Source organism: Pyrus communis, chromosome 4 (genome assembly GCF_963583255.1).
Source record: "Pyrus communis chromosome 4, drPyrComm1.1, whole genome shotgun sequence".
In the NCBI taxonomy this organism is placed as follows: Eukaryota; Viridiplantae; Streptophyta; class Magnoliopsida; order Rosales; family Rosaceae; genus Pyrus; species Pyrus communis.
Window position 1 is genome coordinate 23,550,477 of NC_084806.1, and position 23,994 is coordinate 23,574,470.

General features: G+C 39.5%; 1 protein-coding gene across 1 annotated transcript in view; it reads left to right on the top strand.

Moving 5' to 3' along the window:
- Nucleotides 1-541: 541 nt before the first annotated feature.
- Nucleotides 542-23,994, top strand: part of LOC137730628 (AP2-like ethylene-responsive transcription factor AIL5) — a 40,563-nt gene continuing 17,110 nt past the window's right edge. The window contains exons 1-9 of the mRNA XM_068469607.1: nucleotides 542-668; nucleotides 784-1,192; nucleotides 1,344-1,426; nucleotides 1,816-1,824; nucleotides 2,484-2,572; nucleotides 2,695-2,768; nucleotides 2,918-2,968; nucleotides 3,227-3,303; nucleotides 3,410-3,665. Of these exons, the coding sequence (XP_068325708.1) occupies nucleotides 542-668; nucleotides 784-1,192; nucleotides 1,344-1,426; nucleotides 1,816-1,824; nucleotides 2,484-2,572; nucleotides 2,695-2,768; nucleotides 2,918-2,968; nucleotides 3,227-3,303; nucleotides 3,410-3,665 (1,175 nt within the window). The remainder of the gene's footprint in view (nucleotides 669-783; nucleotides 1,193-1,343; nucleotides 1,427-1,815; nucleotides 1,825-2,483; nucleotides 2,573-2,694; nucleotides 2,769-2,917; nucleotides 2,969-3,226; nucleotides 3,304-3,409; nucleotides 3,666-23,994) is intronic.

Sequence of the window (23,994 nt, forward strand, 5' to 3'; positions counted from 1 at the left end):
CTTTTATTAAATGTCTTGTATTTTCTTAATTTGGCACAATTCAAAATTGTATATAACATGTGCAAATTCCTTTTGTGAAATATAGAAGAATACATATTCCATATTAGCTCTAATTTTTTAGACAAACTAAAAAAAAATTCCCTAAAGAAGTAGAGAGAGAAATACACACCGCTTAGTCATCCCATCAAAAGCTTCCACTTTGCTTTCCTTGCTCTCTCTCTCACTAAAAAGAATCTCGATCCTCGTGCAACCCTTAATAGGACTCTCTTTCTCTTTCGATTCATTCATCTCACCTCTTCACGTCTTTCTTCTTCTACTAATACTAAAGAATACTCTAGTTCGACCGCTACTGCTAGTTTTCTGCTATCACCTCCTCAATATCTGTGTTCATTTTAACTTAACTTTAATTGACACACTTTCACATTCACTTGGGTATTTTGTTAGCTCTTCTTCCAAAGACAAAGAAATCCCACAAACTTCTCATATGTCACGCATGTCTATCTATCTATCATCAAAATTAATATTGAAAAACACAAAAACCATGGATTCTTCTCCTCAGAACTGGCTCCTCGGCTTCTCTCTTTCCAACCACTCTCATCATCACCAGCCTTCTCACGATCTCTCCTTCTCCGAGGCCTTCACCTCCAATTCCCCAACCCACTCAGCAGGTCCCCAAAATCACTCTCTCTCTCTCTCTCTCTCTCTCTCTCTCTCCCCCCCCCCCCCTAATTCTATTTTATTTCTAACACATGTATTATATCAATCTTTTTTTTGGTCTTACAGGTACTGTCGCCGATCACCATCGTCAAGGTGCAAGTCCAACTTCAGCAACTGACCTCTCCATCTTCAGTTCCGGAGTGAACGGCTCAAAGCTTGAGGACTTTCTCGGAGGTTGCACCACCTTCACCACCACCGTCACACCGACCTCACTCCCTCAGTTTTCTACTGCTGATCATCATCATCAAACAGCTCCGCTCGCTTTGTCTGAAAACCGGATTTACGATCCCGAGCTCAAAACCATAGCTGCTAGCTTCCTCCGAGGTTTCTCCACAATCGCTACCACCACCACAACCGATACTCTACAAGCAACCAAACCGAAAAACCACCACCCTCTCGCCTCTTCCGATCCCATCCCCAAAAAACCCTCTGACACCTTCGGGCAGCGCACATCCATTTACCGAGGCGTCATACGGTAATGCTCCTAACTACTAGAGCTACGTACAACTTAATCACAAGTTCATACTTTTTATAATGATTTTACTATTGTAATTTTTGAGAATATTTTCTTCTTGTTACTAATCTTTGTTTGTTTGGGGGTTGGTGGCGCGGGTTTGAATGTTTAGGCATAGGTGGACAGGAAGATATGAAGCGCATCTGTGGGATACCAGTTGCAGAAGAGAAGGACAAAGTAGGAAGGGCAGGCAAGGTAATTTTCATTTTCTACTATGTAATAATCTCTTCTAGGGTTTGAAGGTTCTTTGTGATTCTAACGTGCGCTTAAGGTGTACAATATATGACACAAGATAAAATGGGTCCTCTGGATCTATTTCAGCGAACGGTTCTGATCATCCAGAAGGATCAGAACAATCCCAAGAAAGAGCACAGTTTGAGATTGGATCATCTTGCTTTTGACACCTTAGGCGCATGTTAGGTTTGAAGTGGATACCACTGCTATTGTGCGCATTGTGTTTGTAGTTTCATGACTGGTAAAGATTGTGATGTGGGTTGTTTGTTTTGTCCGCCATGTACATGACGCAAATGATTGCTCTTATGGATATGCTCTAATCATCATCATCATCAACTTCACCTCTGCAGTTTATTTGGGTGAGTAACTAATTTCACGTTTTACTGAGTAAGATTCTCTATTCTATTATTTCCATCGCATTCCTCTCTCTTTTTCTCACATTTTGCTTTTTGACTTTTTTTTCTATAAATTTTTTTATATAAGATGTTAGACGTAGTTTAATCGTAATTGATCAAGTAGGAGGAGAAAATGAAAGAAAATTTAAAAAGAACAGAATAAAGGAAGAGAATCCTCTTCGACCAATTTATGGCCATTATCAATAAGATCATTATTATCAAGTACATGAAAGGATATGATCATCAGGAATCGGATCCCCTCTGGATTATTTGGAACTGAGCCTACTCATCAAATGATCCAATCTATTGAAATTTGATTCAATGACTACAAACAGAAACCCTTCTAAAAATTATAATAATTGTAACCGTTCAATAAAATTTTAATAGTTCGGATCATTTGATGAGTGGACTCAATTCCAAATGATCCGGAAGGGATCCGGCTCCTGATCATCAAATTTTAAGATTCACAACAGATTTTGGTTACTGTAGCACAACAATTATTCTTTGCATGAATGCACCACATCATGGGTCAGATTCTTTTCTATTTAGATTCTCATTGTTGAAAAAGTAATTAAATAAATAAATATGTATTTACATTGCTTGAATTTTGTGAATATTTGTAGGTGGTTATGAGAAAGAAGAAAAAGCAGCAAGAGCCTACGATCTGGCAGCTCTGAAGTACTGGGGTCCGACCACCACCACAAACTTTCCAGTAAGATCAGCTGCATGCAATAAATATTCATTTACATTGTTTCATTATTACATATCTATTTATATTTCATTTATTTATGTTCGCTGAAAATATTTGATCTAACTTCGTTATCAATTTTGAAGGTTACTAACTATGAGAAGGAATTGTGGGAGATGAAGAATATGACTAGGCAGGAATTTGTTGCTTCTCTTCGAAGGTACTATTATTTTTAACCCTTTTTTTATAGTTTTTTTAAGGAGATATACTCTATATGGTTTCGTTTACTTTTTATTTTTTTAGGAATTTTCTTGGTGTTATTATTTTGAAGATTTGGTTGTTTATGTATTTTTTTTTTCTACGTTGTAGGAAAAGTAGTGGATTTTCTAGAGGAGCTTCTATTTACAGAGGGGTCACAAGGTTTGTGTTTCCCAACTTGTTTATTGTATTTAGTGCTTTGATTTTAAATTAGAACTAAATAATATTTCTTTTCTTCTAATTTTTTTTGAATTTGAATTTACTTTTATTTTAATTAAAACCCAATAGGTTTGTCGTTTCCAACTTGTTTATTGTCTGTAGTGCTTGATTTTAAACTAGAACTAAATAATATTTTCTTTTCTTCTAATTTTTTTTAATTTTTATTTGCTTTACTTTTAATTAATACCGAATTTATTTCAGGCATCATCAACATGGAAGATGGCAGGCAAGAATAGGAAGGGTTGCAGGCAACAAAGATCTCTACCTTGGCACTTTCAGTAATTCCCTTAACATTTTTCCTCGAACAAATTGTTCAAGGGTTTAAAACCATATTTGATTGTGTTGCTAATTGATAAGGACTTTTAATTAATTTGTGTCGAACAGCCACTCAAGAAGAAGCAGCTGAGGCCTATGACATTGCGGCCATTAAGTTCCGAGGCCTAAACGCCGTGACCAACTTTGATATGAGCCACTACGACGTGAAGAGCATTGCCAACAGCAACCTTCCCATAGGTGGAATGCCCGGAAAATCCAAAAACTCATTCGATTCTGATAGCAAGAGCATCGAAGGTAACCGTTCAGCTGATGATCGAGATCTCACCTTCGCATCCTCAATGATCTTTGCATCTCAACAACCTAGGTATTGGAAGAAACTTTACTTTTCCATGTTTCCTTCCATGTTTTCTGCTTCCATGTTTCATGCTTTGCTTTTTACTTTTCCATGTTTCCTTCCATGTTTTCTGCTTCCATGTTTCATGCTTTGCTTTTTCTTTCTTTATGTTTTGCTTTCCTTTCTTCCGCTCATTTATATGAGCTTTCCTTGTAAGTTACACACATATACAAATATAGACATTCAAAATTCAATATGGTATCAGAGCAGTGACCCTAACCGGACTGTCTCTGTGGTGTTCTCTTGAGAGATTTGTGAGCTTCTTGTCCTTCAATCATGGCTGAAGAAAGCTTAGTAAATTTGGAAGGAGACAGCTTTCATGCTACTCCACCATCACCACACTCAGATATTGATATCAACCCAAATCAACGTCTTAGTTCTGTCTTGCTAAATGAGTTTAACTATCTTCCATGGGAGAGAGCAGTTTCTCTTGCTCTGGGAGGACGATCAAAGCTTGGTTATGTTAATGGTGCTATTCCAATGCCTGAGACTACCTCACCGGAGTATGATGCTTGGCTATGCAAAGACCAGTTGGTCATGTCGTGGCTACTGAATTCCATGGATCGTAAGATTGCAGAAATTTTTAGCTATGCTGAATCCTCCATGACTCTTTGGAAAAATCTCAAGGAAATGTATGAAAATCAGAACAATGCGGCTAGAGTGTTTCAGTTAAAGAAGGACATTGCTGGTTTGCAACAGGAAGGGAAGCCATTTGTGCAACATCTTGGAAAGCTGACCACTATGTGGAACGAGCTGAATGTGTATCGACCACACACCATCGACGTTGCTGTGCTAACTAAAAGAGCCGAGGAAGACAAAATATTCCAACTCCTAGCAAGCCTGAGCCCTGAATTCGAAGATCTTCGAAGCCATATCCTCATGAATCCCGACCTGCCTTCTTTTTCAAGTGTGTGTGCCACAATTCAAAGAGAAGAGGTTCGAAGGAAAGTCATGACCTTGGACATGAAGGCAAATATACCAGAAGCTAGGGCTTACTTCTCTAACCAAAAACTTGGTGAGGAGAGAGGCTACAAAGGAAAGAAAACTGGCTTAAAATGTAGCCATTGTGATGCTGGTGGGCACTCAAGAGACCGATGCTGGATTCTTCATCCAGAGTTAAAACCAAAGTTTCCTAGGGATAACAAAGGTGTCTCGAAAGGCTCGTACAACCCTTCTTACAAGGCAAATCATGTTGCCACAACTTCTTCTGATGGAGCACTAAAGTTCACCACTAATCCAGCTGCACTGATCAACGAGTTTGCTATGTTTCTTCACAAGAAACAAGGTCTTGGAGATAGTGAAGGACCACTAAATCAGTGTGACAACAATCAAACTGCACTACTAGGACAGTTTGCTGGCTTCCTGGCTGGAAATGAAGGCGTGGTACAAAGGGACATCCCAGGTATCTTACACTCCTTCTCAACTGCTCTCAGCATTGGTAATGTGCATGATTATTGGATTTAGATTCTGGAGCCACTGATCATATGACTAACAAGTCTACAAACTTGCATAAATTTGAAAAATTTTCTATTCCATCCCAAGTGTCAGTTGCCAATGGAAAAAATGCTATGGTTGTGGGAAAAGGAAAAATACATTTGATCTCAAGTGATGTCGAGTCTGAGGCTCTTTATGTTCCCTCATTCCCTTTTCAACTTTTATCTGTTAGCAAGATCACAAACTCATTAAATTGTCTTGCCATTTTCTCTCCCAAAAATGTGATCTTTCAGGATGTAGTCACCAAGAAGACGATTGGTGAAGGATTTTTCTTAAATGGTCTCTACTATCTTTCCAAGCATATTCAAGTTCCCAAGGATTTTCAAGTCACTTCAAGCTTAGCTCAAGAACAACAACTTTGGCACCAACGTCTAGCACATCCTTCTGAAAAAGTTCTATCCACCTTGTTCCCAAATATGTGCAAAGTTACAAGTCCTTGTGATGTTTGTCATTTTTCTAAGTTTACTAGATTACCATTTACTAAGGCTACATCGAATCCCTAGAAAGAAATTAGTTACACTTCATGTTTACAGAATGTTTGATATAAAAATATACAACATGAATGAACATAGAATTAAGGAGAAAGAACCCTTGAAGCAAAACTGATGTCGAAATCCCTTAAGAGTTGCCTTCGGTGTTGGTGCTCCAAGTGTGTTGTAAATGAAGGTGGAGCGGCTAAGGTTGAATGGTTTCTGCGAATGGGAGAGTGTATGGACAGTTTCTGCGAATGGGAGAGTGTATGGAATGGAATGAAGCCGAGAAGAGATTGTGTAGAAATGGAAGGGGATTTGCGGCAAAGGGGAAGTGTTTGTGTTGTGTGTTGTGTTGTGAATGGAATTTCTGTGATGAATGGAATCCATTGTGGCTGCAATGCATGCTTATTTATAGGTAAATGAGAGGGAACATGACAGCTAGGAATAGGTGGAAATGTGGCTGCAAGTTTGGTGAATGATTATGAGTGAATGCATGTGAATGTGGCTAGGTTGGAAAGCTGGAATTGCATGTGAAAGCTGGAATTGCATAAGGGGTACACGGCATGGGATGTTTGGTGCTGGAATTGAATGTGAAAGCATGTGCAATGAATATGTGGCTGCATGTGGGTGAATGTGTGGCTGATTTGTGGTTCAATGATGAAATAGATGGGAGTGCATGTGGGTGAATTAAAGGATGGAATGCATGTGCAATGAGTGGTGTTGGTGTGTGAAAGTGATTGCTGAAAATGAATATGTATGAAATGATAGTGTTTTGCACGGCTAGGTGTTGTGGTTTTGGGAAAAAGGTGGATGAATGTGCATGTGAATTAGGTTGTGAAAGCATGTGGATTAGGTGGAAATGTGTAGATGATTATGAGTATGATAAGTGATAAGTGTATGGTTATGATAAGTGATAAATGAATGTATGATATGATAAGTGGTGAATGATATGTGGTGAATGATAAGTGGTGAATGATAAGTGGTAATGTTTAAGTGTTTAAAATAGGGAACAAAGCCCTTCCTTGCATGGCAAGGAAGGGAGACACAAGGAAACACACGACATTGTCCTAAGGTTGCAAGGAATGTTGTTTTTGTGTTCTAAAATGCGTAGGAGTCTTCAATGATGCTCAAACATGAGGTCTTTTAGTATTTAACTTTCCTACTTCAAGTCTTCAATTTCGTCCATCCTCTTGGCTCCAAGCATATGAAATCCATTTCAATCTCTAATTTGCTCCAAAAGGCATCCTTTTCCATACTTTGCCCTTAGAACCTGAAAACACACAAAAGAAGCATAAAGGACTAAAATAACTAAAGAAACATAACGTAAATGAACGAGAACAAGCCATTTAAGTCGCATGAATATGCTCCTATCAAATACCCCCACACTTAGCTTTTGCTAGTCCTCGAGCAAAACAGAAATACAAAACAAAACGAAACGAAACAAAACAAACCAAAGGCAATCTTAAACCTTCCAACAATCGTTTCAGGGATTTCCAATGCACATGACAAGTTAAAAATCATTATTCCCACAGATTTTAGCCATCTTTACACTTAAGTACATTCTTACTCATAGTCACCACATACTAGTTCACAATTAAGCATTTAAAACCATGTTTTGAATGTAGTAACATGCCTTAGAGAATTCTCTCAATTCCTTACTAGATGTACTCTCGTTTTTCACACAGATTTTCTGACTACACACCCTACACTAGGCATATGTGAGAAGATTGATGTAAACATGGAGACGAACACTCACATATGTTATAACAAGGAAAGCATTTTCTGGATTTATGATAATGACATGAATATGATCTCATGAATGAAATGCTACTACTTAGAATGAGAACCAGTGATTCCATAAGCTCATATCAATTACAAACTCCACATTATTGAACACATAACGATCAAGATAGAAGTCAAAGGGGTGTAACGGGGCTAGGGTATTGGCTAACAATGAAAGGTGAAGGATAAACAAACATTCTTAAAGCAATAGTGAGCAAAGTATTGAATTAGGCACTTAGAATTCCCTTTTGAATGAAAACTCAACTTTTGAACAAAAAGGGAGATCAAGCTCTTTTTTTCTTTCTTTCTTTCTTTCTTTTCTTTTCTGTTTTTCTTTTTTCTTTTTTTTTTTTTTTTATATGTTTTTCACAATTTTTTTCTTTTCTTTTGCCTCTCAAAACATACATAAACACTTAAGAACAAAACATTCTCTCCCCCACACTCATTTTCTTTCATAATGTACTCAAAAGGAATTCATTTAAGTCATGCTCACTATCATTTAAGAACAAGGGTGTGGACTGTCCTACACTAGGCTAAGTGAGGATAATGTGGGTAAACAAAGAATAAAGGCTAAACAAGGCTCAACGGGGTTAAAACTTACAACAAATACGAAATATGGGAAGTAAGGCTATTTGGCTATGGTGGCAACTACACAACTTCATCTTGATATATGTTATGCAATTCAATGTCATGCTTTGAATGAAACGAATATAAGTTCTAGCATTTAGTTCTATCATAATACAATTGCATTCTAAGTAGCAACCAAGCAAGGAATAATGAGATCATGCAACAACTTTAGAAAACAAAGAATCACAGATAATAACTCTCCAAAGAACGTTTAGGCTCAAGTCTCACAAGGTTGTAGCGTTTGTTTGAGTTCCTTCCTTCAAGCATGTTACAAAAACGAATTTTTCTTTTATGATTGCATGTGAAGTCATACATTATAACCATAACCAAGCATATACCAAGAGTAAATCAAACTTTTCTTTATGTTTATAACTCTTTTTAACCGTCATGCAATTACAAACCAAATCCTTATCATTGTGTTGGAAGGTACCCTAAGACACAAACACACAAAAACGACTCAAAACACTCTTTTTAGGCTTTTCAAAACATGTTTTTTCAAATTTTTATGTGATTTTCGGAGTTATAAAAACAAAACATACTAAAACATTCTAAAACAACTTAAAAACACCTTAAAACAGCAAGGAACAACATTTGAAGTAATGGGTGATAAAATCCCACGAATTTGCATTAAAGTAATGGGTTACCCCCCCACACTTAAATCAAACATTGTCCTCAATGTTTTAAGCATAGATTCACACAAAACATAAGTAAACACACAAAAAGCACTTAAACATACTAAACATGGCAGAATGTAACTAACAAAGAGAAGAGTTTAGGGACGCAAATCTGGTTATGGAGTGTAAATTCCCTCTTCTCTTTGGTGATTGTATTGAGGCTTGATCTTGGTGATTCCACAGGCTTACTCTTGAACTGGTTTCCGCCCATCGTTGATTTTCCTTTGTGCTACTCTTGAACTGGGCAGCAGGATTCTTTTGGTCTTCCCCGAAGGTCGGAGCTTCCTCCTTTTATCTGTTTCTTTGTTCAATCTTTGCAGAAGTGGTCCCTTCTCTGGAAGTGTATCAACCGTTGAAGATGACTACTCGAGAGCAACGCTAGGTAAGCAATCAGGAATAGATTCCAGGCAGTTGGCTCCAGAACAGAAGACTGACTCCAAGTGCCGGCTGATTGCTTCTTTCACTTTGCCATGCGAGTAAGAACAAGGACAAAGAAAAAGACAGGGAAAGAGCATGATATGAGATACTTTTGCTTTTAACCTTGATGATATGAGATACCTTTGCTTTTGAAGAAGCGGTGAATGAATCAGCACATGCTTCAATCCGCCGTTTCCTCCTGGGTCATCTGTACTCCAGGCATCTGGTATCATTTTTGGGGAAGAAGAAAAAATTGAGTAGTTCGAAAGGCTTTGCTGGGAGTGCGCCCTCAGAGGTGAGGAAGAGTTGGGCATTTTCTTCAGGTCTGCCTTGCCATAAAAGATGAAGGTCGACATATATAGAGATAATATCAAGTGGTGGTACTGTTCTTTTACCCTTGTCGACAAACGTTTTGATCCCGCAAATCCGGCTTTTTGAAATAGTGAGCGCCTCTTCGATTTCTGAGCAGGCGCCCCTTCGCTTTCTGAACGACGCCCCTTCGCTTTCTGAACGACACGCAGTAGTGCGGATGCGGCTCCTTTTGACAAAGCTGCACGCGTTTTCTGAAAAGCAGAGAAAGCGTCGCCGAACTTTGCGCTTGTCGGCTAAAGATGTGTAGTTGCGATGATGGCCTCCACGTGTTTTCTGAAAAGAAGAAATCTTTTGACAAAGTTGAACGCGTCTTCAGAAAAGCCGAGAAAGCGTCGCCTAACTTACGCCGGAAATTCCTGCTTTTTGAATCGATGGACGCGTCGCCTTGGCTTTTTATAGAGGTATCAATCACCCCAACATACACACTCTGAAGATTTTCCATTCTTGAAAATCGATTCCGGCCCTTTGAGATTTAACTCCATCCACCCCTTCTCATTGAACACCTTTGAAAAATGACTAACTCATCGAACCTTAGCTTAGATTTGAGTCTCAGCAGCGATCCGGTTGCGCCCCGTCAAGGTAATGTATGGCGCCCTTCTTTTTTATCTTCTAATGGTCCTCTTTCAGGTGAAGACTCCATGATGACAGATGCAACAACAGCTACGATAGTAGCTAGGAACCTCCTTACTCCTAAGGACAGTAGGCTGCTTTCAGGACGGTCCGATGAGTTGGCCGTTCAAGAGTCCCTCGCTCTCAGCGTTCAATGTGCAGGCTCTGTGTCCAACATGGGCCAACGCCTGCTTGCTCGGTCCCGCCAAGTGGAATCGTTGATGGCAGAGGTGGAAAGTCTTAAGCAGGAGATCAAACAGCTTAAGTACGAGAATAGAAGTTTGCATGTGCTTGCAAATAACTATTCGTCGGGCATGAAGAGGAAGCTTGATGAGCTGCAAGAATCTGAGGGTCGAATTCACAGTGACCGTCAAAGGCTTGCGGCTTATCTCCAGAGGCACCTTTTTCCTGGGTCATCCAGCGTTTGGCCAAGTATTGAGGCCTGGAATGCTCTAGCTCCAATGCCTTCCGCTTCGATGCCTCCCGCTTCGATGCCTCCTGCTTCGATGCCTTCCGCTCCGACGCCTTCTGCTCCGACGCCTCGTAGTGGGGCTTCACGTAGACATCCTTTGTGAAGGCTCCATCTTTCTGCCATGTTTATTTTTATTCTATTTTTTTTTTTTTTTTTAATCAAATCAAACGGCATGGAATTGATCTTTGAATGGAGGGTGATACTTGAAATGATCCGGTAATGGTTTAAATTCTAGAGTGGATGCCTGAATCATTAACAATATATTAGTATAAAAGAAAATTGAAATTCGGGGAGGCGGCTTACCTTTGTGCTCCGACATGAACTTAAAAATAAACACCCCTTCGAAAGTTATGACATGTCCCGTGTCATAAAACCCTTTTTCATAGCAACCCAATAGTTTGTCTACAAACATAGCCCTCATATACATTCGTATTAGTAAGCAAAAACACACTTAACCAAAACTAACACAACTAACACAAAAAAAAAAAAAAAACACAAACCTTCCATCCCACACCCAAACCTAACCAAAGCATTGTCCTCGATGCTTAAAATTGTATGTAATGCAAGTAGGCAAAGAATATGGAATGGTGACAACATAAACACAAAATGAGGAAAGAACACAAACCACACTAGGTTGCCTCCTAGTAAGCGCTTTATTTAATGTCTAGGCAAGACATGGTAGCTTGTTCACGGTGTTGTAAACTCAAGAAAATCTACAACTTGATAAACTTGCTCTTCCTCCACTTTCTCCAAATATGGTTTCAATCGCTGCCCATTGACTTTAAAAGAGGTGCCATTCTTCATGTTTGCTATCTCCACAGCTCCGTGGGGAAATGTTTGCAGCACCTTAAATGGTCCCACCCACCTAGACTTCAATTTACCTGGAAAAAGTCTCAAACGTGAGTCATACAACAGTACTTTCATACCTTGGTGAAACTCCTTCCGTAGGATGGCCTTGTCATGATAGAGCTTAGTCCGTTCCTTGTAGATTTTGGCATTCTCATATGCTTCATTTCTGAGTTCTTCCAACTCATTAAGTTGGAGCTTCCTTGCTATTCTAGCATCCTTGTAATCAAAGTTGAACTTCTTGATGGCCCAATATGCATGGTGTTCAAGCTCCATTGGCAAATGACAAGCTTTCCCAAACACAAGGCGATAAGGACTCATGCCAATGGGGGTCTTATATGCTGTTCTATATGCCCATAGTGCATCATTCAACCTCAGTGACCAATCCTTCCTTGTAGGGCTTACGGTCTTCATCAAAATGTTCTTGATCTCCCTATTGCTAATCTCCACTTGTCCTGAGGTTTGAGGATGGTACGGGGTTGCCACTTTGTGGTTGATGTTGTACTTCTTCATCAAGGATTCAAAGGGTTTGTTGCAGAAATGGCTGCCACCATCACTAATAATAGCTCTTGGGGTTCCAAACCTACAAAAAATCACATCTTTAAGAAAATTCAAAACAACCTTATGATCATTAGTTATTGTAGCAATGGCTTCAACCCATTTGGATACATAATCTACTGCCACTAATATGTATAAGTAACCAAAAGAGGATGGAAATGGTCCCATGAAATCGATTCCCCAAACATCAAAGAGCTCCACCACCAAAATGTTGTTCAATGGCATCTCATTTCTTCGGCTAATGTTCCCCATTTTCTGGCACCTATCACACTTAGAACAAAAATCAAAAGCATCTTTGAATAAAGTAGGCCAAAAGAAACCAGATTGTAAAACCTTTAGAGATGTCTTTTTGGCACCAAAATGTCCTCCACATGCCAATGTATGGCTGAACGTTAGAATGCTTTGTTGCTCACTCTCTGGGACACACCTCCTAATGATTTGGTCAGGGCAATATTTAAACAAATATGGTTCGTCCCAAACGTAGTGCTTTACCATGGCAAGGAACTTCTTTCTTTCCTGAAAAGAAAGGTCATTTCTAATTATACCACAAACAAGATAATTAACAAAATCAGCATACCATGGTTCTTTTTCTTGAATAACAAGGAGTTGTTCATCTGGAAATGATTCATTTAGAGGCAAAGGTTGTCCAACTCCATGGTTTTCATTGAGCCGTGACAAATGGTCAGCCACAACATTATCACTTCCCTTCTTATCTCGAATTTCCAAGTCAAACTCTTGTAGTAAGAGTATCCATCTAATTAAGCGTGGCTTAGCATCCTTTTTTGTCATCAAGTACCTAAGGGCTGCATGATCAGAAAACACAATAACTTTAGATCCAACAAGATATGACCGAAACTTCTCTAAGGCAAAAACAATAGCAAGCAACTCCTTTTCAGTTGTGGAATAGTTAAGTTGAGCATCATTTAGAGTCCGGCTTGCATAGTAGATCACGTGTGGGAGCTTGTTCACCCTTTGCCCTAAAACTGCACCAATAGCATAGTCAGAGGCATCACACATTAATTCAAAAGGTAAAGACCAATCTGGTGCCATAATAATAGGGGCCGAGGTTAATTCATGTTTCAAAGTATTGAATGCATCCATACAAGCTTTATCAAAATGAAATACAACATCTTTAGCTAACAGATTGCATAATGGACGAGTGATCATTGAAAAGTTCTTAATGAAACGACGATAAAAACCCGCATGTCCCAAGTTGGAGAGATCATCCCAATCTTTCGTGGAAGAACAACAATCAATTCCAAAACTTCCAACCAAAACCTACACTTGAAGATATGGTTAAATTGTTAGCCCAAAATCACTTTCACACACCAACAACACCACTCATTGCACATGCATTCCATCCTTTAATTCACCCACATGCACTCCCATCTATTTCATCATTGAACCACAAATCAGCCACACATTCACCCACATGCAGCCACGTATTCATTGCACATGCTTTCACATTCAATTCCAGCACCAAACATCCCATGCCGTGTACCCCTTATGCAATTCCAGCTTTCACATGCAATTCCAGCTTTCCAACCTAGCCACATTCACACGTATTCACTCATAATCATTCACCAAACTTGCAGCCACATTTCCACCTATTCCTAGCTGTCATGTTCCCTCTCATTTACCTATAAATAAGCATGCATTGCAGCCACAATGGATTCCATTCATCACAGAAATTCCATTCACAACACAACACACAACACAAACACTCCCCCTTTGCCGCAAATCCCCTTCCATTTCTACACAATCTCTTCTCGGCTTCATTCCATTCCATACACTCTCCCATTCGCAGAAACTGTCAATACACTCTCCCATTCGCAGAAACCATTCAACCTTAGCCGCTCCACCTTCATTTACAACACACTTGGAGCACCAACACCGAAGGCAACTCTTAAGGGATTTCGACATCAGTTTTGCTTCAAGGGTTCTTTCTCCTTAATTCTATGTTCATTCATGTTGTATATTTTTATATCAAACATTCTGTAAACATGAAGTGTAACTAATTTCTTTCTAGGGATTCGATGTAGCCTTGCAAGATTGCCATGTAGTTATTTCAGAATGCTCAGTTGATCCATCTATTTCTTGTTTCATTCTCTGATTTAATTGTGACTTTGTGTGTTGATTTTAATGTTTGATCACCATTTGATTTAACCACAGGTTGTTTAGCCAAGAGTAAAGCACACATCATGCATACTCTTGGTGGAGATGTGAATGAATGAAGGGAATGCTTTGCAAACAACCTGCCGAGTGTTTCCTTTGGTTTTATGAAAGTTTCTTGTGCGTGTCATGTTCTTGATTAGGGACCAAAGTTGCACATCACACTTAGGTTCATGATTAGGAACATTTGATCAAGTCCACACATCATATGGTTGATCATATCTAAGTGAAACAAACCCAAGAAATAGGTAGATGGATGAGTATAATCTGATTTAACAAGCATTTTGATTGATGTTTTCCTTCTTCGTGCTAGAATATGTTTAGTATAATGGCACAAGTAAGGGTGTCGAATCCACAGGGACTAATTGGACCTATACAACTACTTGTTTTGCAAGAACTCTATAAGAGAAATAAAACTAATCAACTTAGGCAGATTTGTTGTTGTAACTTGAAAGCATAAGAAAATGAAGTAGACACAAATAAATGAATCAACAACTAATAAAATGAGATAGCACAAATGGAGATGAAGCTAGGGATTCGGTTTCACCATTGCTAAGCCAAGTCCATGCTTGTTAAATCAGATTATACTCATCCATCTACCTATTTCTTGGGTTTGTTTCACTTAGATATGATCAAACATATGATGTGTGGACTTGATCAAATGTTCCTAATCATGAACCTAAGTGTGATGTGCAAAGAAAACTTCCACCAAAGCTCAAGGATCCAGGAAGTTTTTCTATCAACATCACCATAGGGGACAAGAAGGTAGAGAAGGCAATGCTTGACTTGGGTGCTAGCATCAACTTAATGCCTTATTCCGTGTACCTTCAACTAGGTTTGGGGGAATTGAAAGCCACCACCATCTCATTACAACTTGTGGACAGATCCGTGAAATATCCAAGAGGTATAGTAGAGGATATTCTAGTTCAAATTGATAAACTAATCTTGCCTGCGGATTTTGTAGTGTTGGACATGGAAGAAGCTCCTATACATGACCGAGAGTTGCCTATTTTGCTTGGGAGACCGTTTATGGCCACGGCCAAGACCATCATTGATGTGCAAAATGGACTCCTCACTATGACAGTGCTAGGAGAGACCGTTCAATTCAAAGTGTTTGAGTCTCTTTCACATCCTTCTTCATCTCTTAATTGTTATGCCATTGATGTGCTTGATTCGCTTGTTTTCTCTAAGTTCTTGCAGGCACAATCTAATGAACCATTACAAACTGTTTTGAGTCAATCTCAAGATGAGTTTGATGAAGAAGATGCACTCATGGAAGAGGTAGCTGCCTTGGAAGCATTGGCACCGTATCCTTTGAATATTTTACCTCTTTTAGAGCCTTTAGAACCATCGAGGTCACATTTAACCCCTTCCACTGTTAAGGCACCAAAACTTGAACTTAAACCACTTCCACCACATCTAAAGTATGCATATCTAGCTGAATTTGAAACTCTTCCAGTTATCATAACTTCTGACCTCACCCCAAATGAAGAAGATAAACTAATTAGGGTGTTAAAAGAGTTCAAATCAGTTATTGGTTGGTCTATTGCAGATATCAAGGGAATAAGCCCTACCATGTGCATGCATAGGATTCTTTTGGAAGAAGGAGCAAAGTCAACCCGTGAACCACAAAGGAGGCTCAATCCACACATGAAGGAAGTTGTGAGGAATGAAGTGTTGAAGTTGTTAGATGTGGGGATCGTATATCCCATTTCTGATAGCAAATGGGTGAGTGCTATTCAGGTGGTACCTAAGAAGGTGGGAATCACGGTGGTGAAGAATGAAAACAAAGAGCTTGTGCCCACAAAACCCACGGCTAGTTGGCGTGTTTGCACCGATTACAGGAAGTTGAATTCTAGCACTAGAAAAGATTACTTTCCTATGCCTTTCATAGATCAAATGCTTGAGAGATTGGCAGGTTACTCACACTATTGTTTTCTTGATGGTTACTCAGGTTACAATCAAATTGCAATTGCTCCGGAGGATCAAGAGAAAACTACCTTTAGTTGCCCGTTTGACACATTTGCATATAGGAGAATGCCTTTTGGACTTTGCAATGCTCCAGCAACATTCCAAAGATGCATGTTGGCAATCTTTTCTGACATGGTAGAAAGATTCATTGAGGTATTTATGGATGACTTTTCAGTGTTTGGTTCCTCTTTTGATGAATGTCTTAACCATCTCTCTTTAGTACTTCAAAGATGTCAGGAAACAAATTTGGTTCTCAATTGGGAAAAGTGCCAATTTATGGTGAAACAAGGAATTGTGTTGGGGCATGTAATCTCTAGCCAAGGAATGGAGGTGGACAAAGCCAAAATTGACATCATCACCAATATGGCAGCTCCCATAACCGTTAAGGGAGTAAGAAGTTTTTTGGGACATGCGGGTTTTTATCGTCGTTTCATTAAGAACTTTTCAATGATCACTCGTCCATTATGCAATCTGTTAGCTAAAGATGTTGTATTTCATTTTGATAAAGCTTGTATGGATGCATTCAATACTTTGAAACATGAATTAACCTCGGCCCCTATTATTATGGCACCAGATTGGTCTTTACCTTTTGAATTAATGTGTGATGCCTCTGACTATGCTATTGGTGCAGTTTTAGGGCAAAGGGTGAACAAGCTCCCACACGTGATCTACTATGCAAGCCGGACTCTAAATGATGCTCAACTTAACTATTCCACAACTGAAAAGGAGTTGCTTGCTATTGTTTTTGCCTTAGAGAAGTTTCGGTCATATCTTGTTGGATCTAAAGTTATTGTGTTTTCTAATCATGCAGCCCTTAGGTACTTGATGACAAAAAAGGATGCTAAGCCACGCTTAATTAGATGGATACTCTTACTACAAGAGTTTGACTTGGAAATTCGAGATAAGAAGGGAAGTGATAATGTTGTGGCTGACCATTTGTCACGGCTCAATGAAAACCATGGAGTTGGACATAGAATTAAGTAGAAAGAACCCTTGAAGCAAAACTGATGTCGAAATCCCTTAAGAGTTGCCTTCGGTGTTGGTGCTCCAAGTGTGTTGTAAATGAAGGTGGAGCGGCTAAGGTTGAATGGTTTCTGCGAATGGGAGAGTGTATTGACAGTTTCTGCGAATGGGAGAGTGTATGGAATGGAATGAAGCCGAGAAGAGATTGTGTAGAAATGGAAGGGGATTTGCGGCAAAGGGGAAGTGTTTGTGTTGTGTATTGTGTTGTGAATGGAATTTCTGTGATGAATGGAATCCATTGTGGCTGCAATGCATGCTTATTTATAGGTAAATGAGAGGGAACATGACAGCTAGGAATAGGTGGAAATGTGGCTGCAAGTTTGGTGAATGATTATGAGTGAATACATGTGAATGTGGCTAGGTTGGAAAGCTGGAATTGCATGTGAAAGCTGGAATTGCATAAGGGGTACACGGCATGGGATGTTTGGTGCTGGAATTGAATGTGAAAGCATGTGCAATGAATACGTGGCTGCATGTGGGTGAATGTGTGGCTGATTTGTGGTTCAATGATGAAATAGATGGGAGTGCATGTGGGTGAATTAAAGGATGGAATGCATGTGCAATGAGTGGTGTTGTTGGTGTGTGAAAGTGATTTTGGGCTAACAATTTAACCATATCTTCAAGTGTAGGTTTTGGTTGGAAGTTTTGGAATTGATTGTTGTTCTTCCACGAAAGATTGGGATGATCTCTCCAACTTGGGACATGCGGGTTTTTATCGTCGTTTCATTAAGAACTTTTCAATGATCACTCGTCCATTATGCAATCTGTTAGCTAAAGATGTTGTATTTCATTTTGATAAAGCTTGTATGGATGCATTCAATACTTTGAAACATGAATTAACCTCGGCCCCTATTATTATGGCACCAGATTGGTCTTTACCTTTTGAATTAATGTGTGATGCCTCTGACTATGCTATTGGTGCAGTTTTAGGGCAAAGGGTGAACAAGCTCCCACACGTGATCTACTATGCAAGCCGGACTCTAAATGATGCTCAACTTAACTATTCCACAACTGAAAAGGAGTTGCTTGCTATTGTTTTTGCCTTAGAGAAGTTTCGGTCATATCTTGTTGGATCTAAAGTTATTGTGTTTTCTGATCATGCAGCCCTTAGGTACTTGATGACAAAAAAGGATGCTAAGCCACGCTTAATTAGATGGATACTCTTACTACAAGAGTTTGACTTGGAAATTCGAGATAAGAAGGGAAGTGATAATGTTGTGGCTGACCATTTGTCACGGCTCAATGAAAACCATGGAGTTGGACAACCTTTGCCTCTAAATGAATCATTTCCAGATGAACAACTCCTTGTTATTCAAGAAAAAGAACCATGGTATGCTGATTTTGTTAATTATCTTGTTTGTGGTATAATTAGAAATGACCTTTCTTTTCAGGAAAGAAAGAAGTTCCTTGCCATGGTAAAGCACTACGTTTGGGACGAACCATATTTGTTTAAATATTGCCCTGACCAAATCATTAGGAGGTGTGTCCCAGAGAGTGAGCAACAAAGCATTCTAACGTTCAGCCATACATTGGCATGTGGAGGACATTTTGGTGCCAAAAAGACATCTCTAAAGGTTTTACAATCTGGTTTCTTTTGGCCTACTTTATTCAAAGATGCTTTTGATTTTTGTTCTAAGTGTGATAGGTGCCAGAAAATGGGGAACATTAGCCGAAGAAATGAGATGCCATTGAACAACATTTTGGTGGTGGAGCTCTTTGATGTTTGGGGAATCGATTTCATGGGACCATTTCCATCCTCTTTTGGTTACTTATACATATTAGTGGCAGTAGATTATGTATCCAAATGGGTTGAAGCCATTGCTACAATAACTAATGATCATAAGGTTGTTTTGAATTTTCTTAAAGATGTGATTTTTTGTAGGTTTGGAACCCCAAGAGCTATTATTAGTGATGGTGGCAGCCATTTCTGCAACAAACCCTTTGAATCCTTGATGAAGAAGTACAACATCAACCACAAAGTGGCAACCCCGTACCATCCTCAAACCTCAGGACAAGTGGAGATTAGCAATAGGGAGATCAAGAACATTTTGATGAAGACCGTAAGCCCTACAAGGAAGGATTGGTCACTGAGGTTGAATGATGCACTATGGGCATATAGAACAGCATATAAGACCCCCATTGGCATGAGTCCTTATCGCCTTGTGTTTGGGAAAGCTTGTCATTTGCCAATGGAGCTTGAACACCGTGCATATTGGGCCATCAAGAAGTTCAACTTTGATTACAAGGATGCTGGAATAGCAAGGAAGCTCCAACTTAATGAGTTGGAAGAACTCAGAAATGAAGCATATGAGAATGCCAAAATCTACAAGGAACGGACTAAGCTCTATCATGACAAGGCCATCCTACGGAAGGAGTTTCACCAAGGTATGAAAGTACTGTTGTATGACTCACGTTTGAGACTTTTTCCAGGTAAATTGAAGTCTAGGTGGGTGGGACCATTTAAGGTGCTGCAAACATTTCCCCACGGAGCTGTGGAGATAGCAAACATGAAGAATGGCACCTCTTTTAAAGTCAATGGGCAGCGATTGAAACCATATTTGGAGAAAGTGGAGGAAGAGCAAGTTTATCAAGTTGTAGATTTTCTTGAGTTTACAACACCGTGAACAAGCTACCATGTCTTGCCTAGACATTAAATAAAGCGCTTACTAGGAGGCAACCTAGTGTGGTTTGTGTTCTTTCCTCATTTTGTGTTTATGTTGTCACCATTCCATATTCTTTGCCTACTTGCATTACATACAATTTTAAGCATCGAGGACAATGCTTTGGTTAGGTTTGGGTGTGGGATGGAAGGTTTGTGTTTTTTTTTTTTTTTTTGTGTTAGTTGTGTTAGTTTTGGTTAAGTGTGTTTTTGCTTACTAATACGAATGTATATGAGGGCTATGTTTGTAGACAAACTATTGGGTTGCTATGAAAAAGGGTTTTATGACACGGGACATGTCATAACTTTCGAAGGGGTGTTTATTTTTAAGTTCATGTCGGAGCACAAAGGTAAGCCGCCTCCCCGAATTTCAATTTTCTTTTATACTAATATGTTGTTAATGATTCAGGCATCCACTCTAGAATTTAAACCATTACCGGATCATTTCAAGTATCACCCTCCATTCAAAGATCAATTCCATGCCGTTTGATTTGATTAAAAAAAAAAAAAAAAAAAAAAAAAGAATAAAAATAAACATGGCAGAAAGATGGAGCCTTCACAAAGGATGTCTACGTGAAGCCCCACTACGAGGCGTCGGAGAAGAAGGCGTCGGAGCGGAAGGCATCGAAGCGGGAGGCATCGAAGCGGGAGGCATCGAAGCGGAAGGCATCGGAGCTAGAGCATTCCAGGCCTCAATACTTGGCCAAACGCTGGATGACCCAGGAAAAAGGTGCCTCTGGAGATAAGCCGCAAGCCTTTGACGGTCACTGTGAATTCGACCCTCAGATTCTTGCAGCTCATCAAGCTTCCTCTTCATGCCCGACGAATAGTTATTTGCAAGCACATGCAAACTTCTATTCTCGTACTTAAGTTGTTTGATCTCCTGCTTAAGACTTTCCACCTCTGCCATCAACGATTCCACTTGGCGGGACCGAGCAAGCAGGCGTTGGCCCATGTTGGACACAGAGCCTGCACATTGAACGCTGAGAGCGAGGGACTCTTGAACGGCCAACTCATCGGACCGTCCTGAAAGCAGCCTACTGTCCTTAGGAGTAAGGAGGTTCCTAGCTACTATCGTAGCGGTTGTTGCATCTGTCATCATGGAGTCTTCACCTGAAAGAGGACCATTAGAAGATAAAAAAGAAGGGCGCCATACATTACCTTGACGGGGCGCAACCGGATCGCTGCTAAGACTCAAATCTAAGCTAAGGTTCGATGAGTTAGTCATTTTTCAAAGGTGTTCAATGAGAAGGGGTGGATGGAGTTAAATCTCAAAGGGCCGGAGTCGATTTTCAAGAATGGAAAATCTTCAGAGTGTGTATGTTGGGGTGATTGATACCTCTATAAAAAGCCAAGGCGACGCGTCCATCGATTCAAAAAGCCGGAATTTCCGGCGTAAGTTAGGCGACGCTTTCTCGGCTTTTCTGAAGACGCGTTCAACTTTGTCAAAAGATTTCTTCTTTTCAGAAAACACGTGGAGGCCATCATCGCAACTACACATCTTTAGCCGACAAGCGCAAAGTTCGGCGACGCTTTCTCTGCTTTTCAGAAAACGCGTGCAGCTTTGTCAAAAGGAGCCGCATCCGCACTACTGCGTGTCCTTCAGAAAGCGAAGGGGCGTCGTTCAGAAAGCGAAGGGGCGCCTGCTCAGAAATCGAAAAGGCGCTCACTATTTCAAAAAGCCGGATTTGCGGGATCAAAACGTTTGTCGACAAGGGTAAAAGAACAGTACCACCACTTGATATTATCTCTATATATGTCGACCTTCATCTTTTATGGCAAGGCAGACCTGAAGAAAATGCCCAACTCTTCCTCACCTCTGAGGGCGCACTCCCAGCAAAGCCTTTCGAACTACTCAATTTTTTCTTCTTCCCCAAAAATGATACCAGATGCCTGGAGTACAGAAGACCCAGGAGGAAACGGCGGATTGAAGCATGTGCTGATTCATTCACCGCTTCTTCAAAAGCAAAGGTATCTCATATCATCAAGGTCAAAAGCAAAAGTATCTCATATCATGCTCTTTCCCTGTCTTTTTCTTTGTCCTTGTTCTTACTCGCATGGCAAAGTGAAAGAAGCAATCAGCCGGCACTTGGAGTCAGTCTTCTGTTCTGGAGCCAACTGCCTGGAATCTATTCCTGATTGCTTACCTAGCGTTGCTCTCGAGTAGTCATCTTCAACGGTTGATACACTTTCAGAGAAGGGACCACTTCTGCGAAGATTGAACAAAGAAACAGATAAAAGGAGGAAGCTCAGACCTTCGGGGAAGACCAAAAGAATCCTGCTGCCCAGTTCAAGAGTAGCACAAAGGAAAATCCACGATGGGCGGAAACCAGTTCAAGAGTAAGCCTGTGGAATCACCAAGATCAAGCCTCAATACAATCACCAAAGAGAAGAGGGAATTTACACTCCATAACCAGATTTGCGTCCCTAAACTCTTCTCTTTGTTAGTTACATTCTGCCATGTTTAGTATGTTTAAGTGTTTTTTGTGTGTTTACTTATGTTTTGTGTGAATCTATGCTTAAAACATTGAGGACAATGTTTGATTTAAGTGTGGGGGGGGGTAACCCATTACTTTAATGCAAATTCGTGGGATTTTATCACCCATTAATTCAAATGTTGTTCCTTGCTGTTTTAAGGTGTTTTTAAGTTGTTTTAGAATGTTTTAGTATGTTTTGTTTTTATAACTCCGAAAATCACATAAAAATTTGAAAAACATGTTTTGAAAAGCCTAAAAAGAGTGTTTTGAGTCGTTTTTGTGTGTTTGTGTCTTAGGGTACCTTCCAACACAATGATAAGGATTTGGTTTGTAATTGCATGACGGTTAAAAAGAGTTATAAACATAAAGAAAAGTTTGATTTACTCTTGGTATATGCTTGGTTATGGTTATTGATAGGAGCATATTTATACGACTTAAATGGCTTGTTCTCGTACATTTACGTTATGTTTCTTTAGTTATTTTAGTTCTTTATGCTTCTTTTGTGTGTTTTCAGGTTCTAAGGGCAAAGTATGCAAAAGGATGCCTTTTGGAGCCTTTTGGAGCAAATTAGAGATTGGAATGGATATCATATGCTTGGAGCCAAAAGGATGGACGAAATTGAAGACTTGAAGTAGGAAAGTTAAATCCTAAAAAGACCTCATGTTTGAGCATCATTGAAAACTCCTACGCATTTTAGAACACAAAAACAACATTCCTAGCAACCTTAGGACATTGTCGTGTGTTTCCTTGTGTCTCCCTTCCTAATATCATTCACCACTTAAACACTACCACTTATCATTCACCACATATCATATCATATCATACCACTTAAACACTACCACTTATCATTCACCACATATCATTCACCACTTATCATATCATACATTCATTTATCACTTATCATAATCATTCACTTATCACTTAACATATCATACACTTATCACTTATCACTCATAATCATCTACACATTTCAACCATTTAAACACATGTACTTCACCTACAACATCCACCTACTTCACCTACAACATCCACCTACTTCAACAACATCCACCTACTTCACCTACAACATCCACCTACTTCACCTACAAATGACATAGCCATATGTTCCCTCCACTACTCCTATAAATACCCTTGCATTCATTCATTCATGTCACATCTCATTTTCATACACAACACACCACAAATACCTCCATTCTTGCCGTGCATATCCCTTCATTTTCTGCATATTTTCTCTTCATTCCAACCACTCCAACCACTCCTCATCCCCCAAAAAAAACTCACCTTAGACCTTGTGCTACAACAACGAAGAAGAGAAGAGTGCCTAAACGTTCATACAATTCAAGTTTGAGTTGTTGGAATGTTTAGATGTTTCTTTGATTTCAAAGTTATGAGGAACTAAACCCCCTTTAGCTAGGGGGTGATTCAAAATACATGTTTATGCTTGCAATATGAATTGATTACTTTTGGTTGGAATTTCATAAATTGTGGATTCAATTTGTTTAACCATTTGAATGAATATGACGCTAGAATATAAGTGAGTTTCACCTAATAGTTACGAACTTATATTCACAAGTAGTGGAGGTTGCTTATAAACAATCGCGTTAAACGAATTCTTGGCATAAGTTTCATGCGTATTCCATAGTAACGAAGGCCTCGTCAACACTTATAGTTTT